This window comes from Protomyctophum bolini (genome assembly GCF_963924005.1).
Source record: "Protomyctophum bolini genome assembly, chromosome: 3".
Taxonomy (NCBI): Eukaryota; Metazoa; Chordata; class Actinopteri; order Myctophiformes; family Myctophidae; genus Protomyctophum; species Protomyctophum bolini.
The window spans coordinates 34,917,298-34,929,620 of record NC_137864.1 but is presented as its reverse complement, the minus strand read 5'-3'; the positions used below and the strand labels follow the sequence as shown (position 1 = coordinate 34,929,620).

The window sequence follows — 12,323 nt, the reverse complement described above, 5'->3', positions numbered from 1 at the left end:
TGTCCTAAAATAGCCCAGCTGAGAGTATATAGAGGTCTAGATAAAGTTCCTTGGCTTCAGAAGACTGCTGTCTTCAACTTCATACACATAACTGAATATACAGTACACTGAAGGAGAGTGCACTGATTAAAAAAACTGATCTCTCATCTGTGTTAATTAGAATAGAAACAAGCCGCTTTGAACCTAATACAGTGGAAAGAGGTTTAAAATTAACCTTGGACTTGTGAATTGGACTTGGAATGTTTGAGGAAAATCACATTTACAAAAGAAGATCAAGCTTGACTCCTGAGAAGGATTCAGCCATCTGCAAAAGAAGATCAAGCTTGACTCCTGAGAAGGATTCAGCCATCTGCAAGGACTCTGACTCGCTAAAGAAATTCAACAATGTGCGTTTCACGAATGACGTTGTCTTCCAGGACTATGTACGAGAGGGTGAGCTGGAGAGGATTGGACGCTTTATGCGATCTAGGAGAGTCAGCCTGGACACTATCTATCACTCTGGTAAGGCACCATAAATTAATATCAGGATAATTTAGTTTTGTTGTTAGCATATTTGATTATTTTCTAAATGTAATCGGTATTGGTAGGGAGTTCAGCTGACTGAATAGCAGAAAATACGAGTGACATTCCTCAACAGCATTTTTGCACAGAGCTAATGGTATTGGCATTAATTGTTATTACCATCAGGCATGGGTGCCATCCATGAGGCTGTACTGTCTGGAAACCTGGAATGTGTGAAGACATTGTTCAAGTATGGAGCTGACATCCACCAGAGAGATGAGGAAGGATGGACCCCTCTCCACATGGCCTGCAGTGATGGTTTCCCAGACATTGCCCAGTAAGCATCTCTCATTATGTATATAAAAAAAGCTAGACAATTCATTACTCATTTGAGTTGGACTGATATAACACTGGGAGCAGGTAGAGACTATCATGAATCAAGGACTTATTTATAAATGGTCAGGGAAATAATTTTGGATTTTGTGCATATTTAAGATGTTTTGACTACCTCAAAAGCCCCTCCTGCACTGGTGTCCGGCCCCTCACAGGGGCCGGACACCAGTTTGGGAAGCATTGCATCAAAAGATGCACACACATTGGCTAACTAAACCATTCTGCGTCACGTGGGTAAGAGAAAGATTTAAGAAGGTGGCATATTTGCAGCATTCTTGTACCTCTTTGACCTCCCTGAAACTCGAAGTCCACTTGTCCGACACATTCTGACACAAGCAAGCAGCAGGACATGATGCCTGTTTGTCTAACCTTGGCTACTTTTTGTTTGCCAGGTACCTTCTCTCTCTGGGTGCTGACCATGAACTTGAGAATGAACGGGGGGAAAAACCAGTTGATCTAATTGACCCGGAGAATAAGAATTTGTTGGAGCTGTTTGCCCAGGCTGACACAACCTGATGCTGTGCAGCAACGGGCCAAAGCTGACCATACTCATATTGTGAGTTTCAGTTTGAGGTCAAGAACTTGCCAGCAGGAAGACTGACAGCTGGCTGCTGAGTGTATAATGAACTTTTACAAGTGGTATAGGTTTCTCCCTGGCAAGCTCCACACATTTCCTGTCATTTTCTAGCCCAATTAGCAGTTTTTCTACTTTTTATACTGTGGTGTATGAATACTAGGGGAGGATGTTTCGACAACCTTATATGTTTTACATTTGTTTTGTTGTTAAAACGGTATTCTTTCCGGTTTCAAGTAAATTGTATTTATATATTTATTTGTACATTGAAGTACTTTTATACGTATCTATAAAGTTGTTTAAGAAACAAATTGCTTGGTTTTGTCTCACATTTTGTAGAACACAAAACGACTGAAAAAGCAGAAAATGAAATCACAGCCATTCTGCCAAACCATAATAGTCAAAGTGGGTTGAAAATGATACCACAAAAGCTTGACATTCTCTTGAATCATTGTAGGGCAGGGATACTCAAATAGATTTACCTGTGGGCCACATTACAAAAATGGCAAGGGGCCAGGGGCCAGTAGATAAAATTACGACATTAATGATACTTGATAACTTCTCTCTTTCAATTGCTTTATTTTCGCAAAAATGTATCAAAGTACAATGTGCATGCACACAATATGTAAATAAATAAATGTGTTACATTTTCTTGCATAAACACAAAGAGCTGTTTCCATAACTGCACAAATTATTGCACATAACATGAGTAGCTGTTATAATAACATAATAACATAACATGAGTAGCTCTTTGCCTGCCTGCCTGTCTGTCCATATAGTTATTTGTCTGTCTGTCAATGAGTAGCTGTCTTACTGTCTGCCTGTCTATGAGTAGCTGTCTGCCTGCCTGTCTATGAGTAGCTGTCTGTCTGCCTGCCTGCCTGTCCAATTGTCCATGAGTAGCTGTCTGCCTGCCTGCCTAATTGTCCATGAGTAGCTGTCTGGCTTCCTGTCTATGAGTAGCTGTCTGCCTGCCTGCCTAATTGTCCATGAGTAGCTGTCTGTCTGCCTGTCTATGAGTAGCTGTCTGCCTTCCTGCCTGTCCAATTGTCCATGAGTAGCTGTCTGTCTGTCTATGAGTAGCTGTCTGCCTGCCTGCCCAATTGTCTATGAGTAGCTGTCTGTCTGTCTATGAGTAGCTGTCTGCCTGTCCAATTGTCCATGAGTAGCTGTCTGTCTGTCTATGAGTAGCTGTCTGCCTTCCTGCCTGTCCAATTGTCCATGAGTAGCTGTCTGCCTGCCTGTCCAATTCTCCATGAGTAGCTGTCTGTCTGCCTGTCTATGAGTAGCTGTCTGACTGCCTGCCTGTCCAATTCTCCATGAGTAGCTGTCTGTCTGTCTGCCTGTCTATGAGTAGCTGTCTGCCTGCCTGCCAGCCAGCAAGTTGGTTAACAGAAAATAAATTGTTATGGCTGAGTAAAATAAAATACAATAAACACAATTTCCATTTCCGCAATTTCCATTTCCACCATTTCCGCAATTTCCATTTCCATTTCCAACTATTAATGGCAGCTGGGTTTCATCATTCAAATAAAATAGAATTCTGTCCGTTTAGCTATAAAATTATGTCAGGGAATAGGGATACACAGTATATGTCTTTCATTTGCATTGCATCTCCCCCCCCCCCCCCCCAAGCTTTTATTTTCGTTCGAGTAATAGTACAACTCTAATAGTATTACTTATAATAATGTAATTAAAGATAACTTCATTCAGATTTATTTATTTTTATTTCATTTTCCAGATTTTTTTTTAGATTTTCTTTGGTGGGCCAGTCATAATGGTCCCGCGGGCCTGATGTGGCCCGCGGGCCTGAGGTTGAGTATCACTGTTGTAGGGAATACAATGTGTTGGTAAATTACCAATGGTAATCCCATCAATGAAAGTGTTACCGTATGTAAATTTGAATAGCAGTAGAAATACAATTCGTATACCCCCATTAGAAGTCATTTGGAATCAAATGCATTATGCACTAAATCACCAGTGCATAGGGAGGAGTTTCGCTCAGAACGGGTTATTCTGGTTGCCATTTTCATGCCTACCAGTAGGCTAGTAAGCTATAGTAGTAGACTGCTGCTTAATTATCAAATAATGAAATACATGCTGTATGGTTTATTTCATTTGGGTGTCAGCTGAAAAAATAACATAACCTTCAGTAACATTCCCAAACACATGTATGCTCTGCTCTCTGCCCGTCCTCAAACGAGCATGACAGTGTAATCAAAATAATAATGGTCAGATCGCATACAGACAGATTATTTATTTACTGGCTGATCAATCGTCACTCTCGTGGTGTTTTTCACCCTCCCCCTGTCCACATGTCTTCTCGTCAAGTAAGATGTAAACATTGAGAACTGTTTTTACGTGAGGGGAGATCAGAAAACATTTTCTAACGGCGAATAATAACACCGCCGTCAATCCAGAGCCATAGAGTAGAAGAGTTGTGATAAGTCAAAGAGATGGAAGATGGTGTACTGCTGTCAGTGACAGTGTACACACGAGTGTCACTGACAAGCAAACTTACGAACTACAGACTGGCAGCCAAGTAGCCTAGCATCCTACTAGCCTACATGTAGGCAGGAAGATGGCGCCCAAATAAGCCAAAATCCTAACGAACGCATCACTGCGCCCTCCCCCTATATAGGTAAACATTACTACCACATTTCAAGGCTCTGTACATTACTACATGAAGGGGTAAATAGTAAATACAAATAAATTTGAGAACTGGTAGAAAGTGGTCATCGAGGTGTATTGGGAAGTGTGAAAAGAAACCCGTCTCAACTGGATCCAGGGTTGTATGAATTTGAATACCAGTAGAAAGTGATTGGTTTCCATAATGAGTAGACCCTCTGAAGCTCATTCAGCAATTAACAATGAAATGATGCATTCAATCACCTGTATATTGTTTAGACATAAAACTCTAGAAATAAACTACCTTTTTTATTTGTTTTATTTACATGACTGCTGTCAACTGAACGCATAATGCACAACAAATTGTTCACTGGCTGAAGCGGTACATAAGAAGAGCTACATAATTGGTAGAAATTTTCAAACAAGAACATGCCTCTGATTGCTGACTGTGACCAAATGGTTCATCAAGGTGCATTTGGGATGCTAATGTCAGGTGTGAAACAGAAACCCGTCTCGGCTGGATCCATCCAGATGTGAACACAAAACAGCAGGGCACTTTCATACTGAGTCTTTGTCAGGCAGATCAATGTGTTGCTGCCTCAGAGGTAGTGTTATTCTTTGAACTTCCACTCTTGTCGACACATAGGGCACTGCTGCTGGACTTGTTGGGAGTTTAGCCATTTGAGGATACAGTGCATGTGGAAACAGTGGGAGCACTGGCCCCAGACCAGTGGACAGTCATCCCCTGGAACCTTACCTGTAACAAGAAGCATGTTATTAGATCCAGAAGTATGCACGGACGGTAAACAGTTGCATTATGTACTAATCTAATCCAACAACATAAATATTATCTTAAATTATACAACATATTCTCTGGTGAGACGTAGGAGGGGCCCGAACAGGAGTCAACCCACAGAGCCTAGTCATTCCATGCGCCAGAATCTGGTTCTCCCAGTCCCGGCAGAGTAGTTCTGGAGCAACGGATTGTGTGGCCTTGCTCATTCCCTGATGGACTGATCGAGGGTAGCTACTGGGACGTAAATCTGGATTTGATCAACCCCGGCTGGGTCACCTGAGTTTGGGGTGTGATGTTGGTAGACCAAAAACCCAGTTGACCTCAGGATACATCACTGAGGATACGTCCCAGGTGCATCCATGTGATGTATTTTTAGTTATCAAATGGACAGCCTAATACCAATTTGGGGATCCTTGACATGGAAATGTTTTAGAACCATTGAGATACAGTAAGAAATACCAGGTAATCAAGTATTCACTTCGCAATAAGGGCATTGATATTGAGCAAACAGAAAGCAGCAAGATCTGTTGTGACAGGAGAAGGATGTCCAATGGAACAACCACCTTTAAGGACTACTAATCATTATGTGCATAGTGCATTCCTGTACTACTGGCTACCTGTATTAACAGTCAACGGTGCAACTACCTTAGAACACATTTGATGGTTATTGGCATACCAAATACCAAGTGAACGCAACATAAAAAAAAGCTATCCAGACCTTCTTTTTTTTTACACATTGCTTTGCAATGTAAATAGATTCACTTTAGGGTAGCCATAGCATGGCTGATGTTGCATTAGCCCAAGGCTAATTATTAATGATAATAATATTTTCATACAACTAGACTAAATTGATGACATGACTAGGAACGTTCATGCCAGAGGTTCATGCTTACTTACCACCGGGCCATGGATTTTGCGACTACTGTACATTCTCATTTGAAACGACAAATATGAGTTATTGTTGAATTACTGATTTACTTACAATCAGGGCAGCAGCCATTGAAGGGCATTCTACAGATTCCACAATTCTCATCGTTGGCAACCCACAGCCAGGATGCAACACCATTCCATTGTTTGATTTTTACCTTCATTTCTTTCTACTTTAGAGCAGAAAGTCTCTGCCTTCCGCAACACAAAAAGCTTCTTCTGTAAAAGACAAATGAGAACAAAAAACGTCTCCGCCTACAGGTCGGAGGACAGAAAGACAACACGGGGGAGGGGGGGGACAACTGTCAACTGCGGCTGGTCTGTCCGCCATCTAGCGTTACTGTGTTTATGTTTGGTTATTTCATTTCCCAATATTATTTATGGCTGTTTGTTATTAATTATTGTTTTGTTGACGTGACTATATATCTGAGGCTATGATCCGAGGGCTACAATTCATCCCTCATTCTTGCTTGTGAATGATAAGGGTGGTAAAATACAGTGGGTGCCATAGCTCTAATGCAGAGCTAGGTGGCACCAAATCATGTAAAAACAAATACAAGTGTACACAAAAATAGTATTAATATGAATAATAATAATAACATGACTGTTAGTTTAATTGGTCCCATAGCGTTATAAGGGTGGTCCCATAGAGTGGTCCCCGAACCCGACGTTGAGTACCAGCGTCTTTCAACCGGAAGTTGTAGCTGAAAGTTGAAGTCGTCACTTCTTTCCGTCTTTCCGTCACAGTATTTAAAGGCACGCATCTTGCCGGTTTATTAAGTTTATCTCTCATCAACGCCATCCCCAACTTGTAAACTACAAGGCCGAGCCAAACCGGCCATAGCTGTTACTATCTTGCTGTGATTTCACAGAAAGCATCGAACCAACCGCCGCCAACATGGCCGATAAAATGAGCATGTCCTTGGACGATATCATCAAGCTCGGGAAGAAAGGTAGCAGCGGTCGCGGAAGCCGAGGCGGAGGAGGAGGCCGCGGCGGAGGAGCATCGAGGCGCAGTGGGAGTTCAGGGCGGTCGCCCGGCGGTGGATCCGGGCCCGCACGGGGCCGACAGAACTTCAGCCGGGAAAGAAACAGCAGACCCACGCCGTACAGCAGGGTATGATATGAAAGGAATGTGTTGGAAATTGTCGAGTTAACGTCGCATCACTCGCATGGTTCATATAACCCGGTGGTAACTACTTTTGTTGTGCTTAAAGAGGACAATGGAGTATAGCGTCGAACGCCAATGTTTCAATGCTGACACACATGGTTCAACTGAGATCGGTTAAAAGGCTTCGATGTTTAACACGCATTCGTTAAAAGGATGGCTCGTTGGTACATTGTGTACATTTGTTCGTTCCAATATGGCATGTTTATAAATATTAAACATGCCGCGATAAAGATGTCCTCGTGTTTGGATTTACACTAGAAGAGGATCAGCTGTTGTTGAACAATAGCCGTGTCTCTGTGTGTAATGGTAACAACAACCCCCATTCCAAACTACTGGATTCGCGGCACTTTTCGAGGTTTACTCGGCATCATCGAGAGATTTTTTTATTTTCAATGTAATTTCCCCAATATTCGGATCACGATTTGGATAATTGCACAACTCGTCTGAAACAAAATGGCGATTCTTTGTCGATAAAGTATGATTTCAAGACTGTCTCGGTAAGTTTAATGCTTGACCAACGGTGCTGGACAACTTCAAATACCCTTTCTGCAGTGATTCCAAGAAAAGGTGTCCCCTCTTCCTGGCGGCAAGTCATTCATTAAAATATATTCTAGCTCCTTGATACAACAGTGTATTGAGTATGTGGGGTAAATTATATATATTTTTGTTAAAACACAACTTTTAACAGTACTACCTGTCTCTCCAGCTCTAAACAGAAATTACATGTTACAATTTGTAAGACCTGTTTAATCTGTATGCTGACGGAGTTCTCTATCCTGATTGGATCAAATAAATGGTATCCTGAGCTGAGAATGCATTTTCTGTTACATAAAAAGATGGGGAGAGAGACATTGCGTCTCCTGTTACTGAACAGACACTATAGCAATGTGTACTACACCACAATATAGAGCTTTTAACCAATGAAAACCACATGCCCTACTTACGGTTTTAGTATCTATTACATGTACCTGTTTGTTTTGAGCTGCTTGTTGCATTCTTGTATCTTCACGAAGTTCACGTTAGTCAGGGACTAGTAGGGGACCATGGCACAGTGCCCCTAGCACTAAATATTGTCTCGTTTCGGGTCCCATTTACAAACATGGAGGCCTTTTACTACTGAATACTTTTAGTATTTAAAAATTATCTTTGGAATTGGTAAGTAATCATATTTTTTCTGTTTAATATTTTCAGCCCAGAGAGTTGCCAGATAAATGGCAACATGACATGTATGACGGAGGCGTTGGTGGGACCACTAGAGGCGGTGGCGGTGGAGGACCAACAGTGGGAAGAGGCATTGAAGTTGGTGGCAAGCTCCTAGTTTCCAATCTTGACTTTGGTGTCTCTGATGCAGACCTTAAGGTAATTTTAGAAACTGCAGACTACCTTAAAATGTACAACATGTGTTAATCCATACCTCGAATGATCCCTCTGAGGATCCACATTGGAGTTATCAATGTAGGGAAACATGCATAGTGTGCAAGCTGGACTGCATTTACATTAAAGAATGGAAATAAAAGTGGACAAATGTTTTTCCTGTGTATTGTGCTTATTGTACTGTTAAATCAAGTTTGCCAATATCAATGGTGGTGACTTTTCTGATGTTTCCACATGATGCCCCCTCCCCCCAGGAGCTGTTTGCAGAGTTTGGAACTTTAAAGAAGACCTCTGTGCATTATGATCGTTCTGGCCGCAGTCAGGGAACTGCAGATGTCCACTTTGAAAAGAAGGCGGATGCATTAAAGGCAATGAAACAGTACAATGGCGTTCCACTTGATGGTGAGGGCTCTATTTAGTCTTAAGGTTTCCGTCTCTAACTTTGTAAGACTGTCTGTCTTCCCTTTGTATGAGCCTTACCTTTTTTCCCCCACTTTTTTAGGTTGTCCCATGAAAATCCAACAAGTAACTTCAGATGTTGAGACACAGAGACCACAGTCAGACAGACCACAAAGGTGAGTGAATGTTCACTCTGCAGTAGAGCTGTCCTGATGCCACCCCCATTCCCCCCTTTCAATCCCACAACTTGTGTTGTGTATAGGCTGATTATTTTTAATTCACCAACCGGAAGTCAAGGGTTAAGTTTGTCTGACTTGACATATGCTAAGCTTTGACTGACGTCAGTAGGTAGGCTAAGGCAGCGCTACTGCACGGCTGTTTAGAGCTGCTTGCTACATTATTGTATCTTCACGTCAGTCAGGGACTAGTAGGGGACCATGATGGCACAGCGCCCCTAGTACTAAATATTGTCTCGTTCTGGATCGGGTCCCATTTAGCATGGGTCCCGGGTGTGTTGAAACTCATGAAAGTACTGTAATTGGTGTTAATTCTAATTATTGGGTTTGTCTGGCCGGCACACAACATGTTACATTATTGTGAGCTTGCTGTTTGCCAATTGTTTTGCAGGATATTTGCCTGTTATGACATGCCCAGAATATGTAGTGTTCAAGTGGTTAATCAAGTGAATTTCCTTCACTTTAGAGCAAGCACAGGATTCGACCGGGATAGGATTGGGCGTCCCAATTTTCCAAAGAGAGAAGGCACAAGGCAAGGTGGAGGTGGTGGAGGTGGTGGAGGTGGTGGAGGTGGTGGAGGAGGTGGTGGAGGTGGTGGTGGCTTCAGAGGCCGGCGTCGAGGTGGTGGAGGAAGAGGTGGGAGCAGCAGACCCCAGCTATCTGCAGAGGAGCTGGATGCCCAGTTGGATGCTTATAATGCCAAGGTAATTTATTATATTAATGTAGTATCTGTAGTCCTTGTCTCCATAAATAAAGCTGACTGATCCTCTGACCACATTGAGGTTAGAAAACGATTGAAAGGTGTAGTTGCATACAGGGGTTCCTCGCCTGAATGCGTTAAGCCAATTTAATATAGCATACATAGTCTGGATTTTCCCCCCAATTTGTCAAACTACATGTTTTTTATGCTTTAACCCCTGTGTTGTGATCGTTAATCATTTTTGTCTTTTCAGATGGACACCAGCTAAGGGCACTCATTGAGGATCTTTCTTCAGTCCACGTTGTCCTTCTGTGGTTGGATATTACGTTTTTGTAGATTTCTGGACTCAATGGACTCTTAATTGCACATTGAGTTTTGTTTTTATGGGGTATTTTTTTAATTGGTCTTAATATCACAAATGCTTTTTTACCTGATGTTTTGGGAAAGGTTTTAGGGTTTTTTTTGGGAGGGGGGATAAACGTTATGCTCTTTTTAAGTGCAAGTCGTTGCTTTACAATTGAATTTGTCCATTTTGTAACTAAAATATCTAAAGACAGTTGGACATGAATCACATGTATAATTGTGATTCTGTCCTTTCAATAATTATGTACAGTTGAACCATGGAAATTGTGGTGTATTAATGGAAGAGATGCACCACATGTACATATCTGTATTAAACTTGTTACAAATGTGTATAACTTGTCTAGTTTTAACATTATTTGCCATTTTACGCTGAGCATGTGTGTTCAATACTTTTGAAGATCCCCATCAGTCTTAAGAAGTTTAGATGGATGCACTAGGTCAGAAGACACTTTATTAATTTTTACTCTATTTTGCAACCCTTTTTTTCACCCAGTGTCAATTATCTAATGTAATCCTGGGCGCTACACTTCCTCTGCCAACCTCAGCCTGGGGGGCAGCAGACTGGCCTCATGCTTCCTGCTATGCATGAGGAGTCCAAGCTGCTTTTCACCTGACATGGGAGTTTCCCCAGTCGGACGGGTGTAATGTTGCTTATGTACAACTGCCTACCTAAATCTCCCAACATTTCTATTGGATTAAGGTCTGGACTTGGACATTCCATATTTTGTTGTGATTAAACTGCATCTCTTTGACAGAGGGCCCCCTATTTCCAAGTATTCTGCCATTTATTGTGAGGTATTCGGGTACAAGGAAATGTGCGACTTGCAACAAATTTGAGTTAAAAGCAACACGGCCACCTAAACAATTGTTTTGGTCAATGGTAGTTCAATGTTTTAAACAAACATGAAGCATTGTGACCAGATAAAACAACCTTAGATCCTTCTGATAAGAGCACATTGCCCTAGTGCAGGGGTTTTCAACTGATTGTGAACCGGGGACCACTGGTGTTTAGCGGGGATATGGGCTAAGATGAATGCTTTTGTAACACTAGCTATGCATCCCATGTATATACATCCCACTGTTTCTCAACCAATTGTCCACTGACAATTTTCCTAATGACTCAAAGACAATCCACTGCATACTTTTCTGTTGAATTTCTTGACCTCCAACTTGTCAGTAAAATTACATGGACGGTCATCATAGGTCACTGGGTCATTCAGTTCACTGTTTCTCAACTAGAGGAATGATATTAAAAATCAACAAATCCTACATTACTAAATGAATGGTCAGGGACCACATGCAATACTTCCAGGGACCACCAGTGGTCCACGGACCACCTGTTGAAAACCCCCTGCCCTAGTGTGTTGCAAACGCTACTCTCAAGTGGGTGTGCATTTATTGTATCTGTTTTTGAGAAGTGTTCTCCCTTACCTTCCTGACCTCCCATGTAGATCAAATCTTTCTGATTACTCCTGCACTTTCACATTGACTGAGACCAGTTCTGCTTTAAGTTGGTACCTGTATCCAAATCACTTTACCAGACAGACACACCAGAGAGGAGAAACTATACAACCTGCTCTTCGGCAGCAGTTCAATGTCTCAAATCTCTTAGTGTCCGAAAACACCATTTGTGTGTCGCAAGGCCCAAACGTGTGTATCCATACTAACCCAGAGCCAGGGAGCAGTGCTTGAACCGAGAACCTTCGATTGCCGAGTGGCAGCTCTACCTGACATCATCTTGACCTTGGTTGGATGGCGTGGCTTGAATATTTTGAACTGTAGACTGGTATTCAACTGGTCATGTTTTTGAAACTCTTTATTGGCCATCATCAGAGAGCTCTTCATCCACTCCCCAGCTAAACTAGTTAAATACCATGAGCATCATAATTTCTCTGAATTTAACACACAGGATCACAATGGAAATAAGCCCTCTTTGTGTTATCCTTTTAGCACCATTCTATAATCAGCACTGTACTGTTTGTAAACTGTTAAAGTATTCAATCAATCAAACCACTTTAACCCAATACATCTATGGTTGGTAACCTCGTCCCCAGGCTTTTAACAACACCATGGTCCGTCATCCATCCGAGGCATAAATAATGCATTGTACATAACATAACATTTATTTTGGGGTCGACACTGCACAGCACTTGGGTTGAGGCAGAGCCGTATAATAGAAGAGTTTATAATAGACAGTGTCTATTTCTAAGGCTCTGGGTTGAGGGCGCGCGCCGCGCACGCCACTTGTATATGCGGCGGCA

The 12,323-nt window shown here is 42.0% G+C and overlaps 3 protein-coding genes across 3 annotated transcripts; 2 read left to right on the top strand and 1 right to left on the bottom strand.

The window, feature by feature from the left end:
- The first annotated feature begins 55 nt into the window (after positions 1 to 55).
- Positions 56 to 1,779, top strand: ppp1r27b (protein phosphatase 1, regulatory subunit 27b). Its single transcript, XM_080759622.1, has 3 exons — positions 56 to 501; positions 688 to 838; positions 1,287 to 1,779. The coding sequence occupies exons 1-3, from the start codon at positions 240 to 242 to the stop codon at positions 1,408 to 1,410; spliced, it is 537 nt and encodes a 178-aa protein (XP_080615748.1). The 5' UTR covers positions 56 to 239; the 3' UTR covers positions 1,411 to 1,779.
- Positions 1,780 to 3,514: 1,735 nt separating this feature from the next.
- On the bottom strand, positions 3,515 to 6,026 carry anapc11 (APC11 anaphase promoting complex subunit 11 homolog (yeast)). The gene is made up of 2 exons (XM_080760317.1): positions 5,875 to 6,026; positions 3,515 to 4,853 (listed from the first exon to the last, which is right to left on the bottom strand). The coding sequence occupies exons 1-2, from the start codon at positions 5,981 to 5,983 to the stop codon at positions 4,708 to 4,710; spliced, it is 255 nt and encodes an 84-aa protein (XP_080616443.1). The 5' UTR covers positions 5,984 to 6,026; the 3' UTR covers positions 3,515 to 4,707.
- Positions 6,027 to 6,564: 538 nt separating this feature from the next.
- Positions 6,565 to 9,967, top strand: LOC308312391 (THO complex subunit 4-like; the record flags this gene model as incomplete). Its single annotated transcript, XM_080758996.1, has 7 exons — positions 6,565 to 6,936; positions 8,182 to 8,349; positions 8,619 to 8,766; positions 8,867 to 8,939; positions 9,466 to 9,545; positions 9,579 to 9,703; positions 9,953 to 9,967. Exons 1-7 carry the CDS (start codon positions 6,718 to 6,720, stop codon positions 9,965 to 9,967), a joined length of 828 nt encoding a protein of 275 aa, XP_080615122.1. The 5' UTR covers positions 6,565 to 6,717.
- Between the last annotated feature and the right edge of the window lie 2,356 nt (positions 9,968 to 12,323).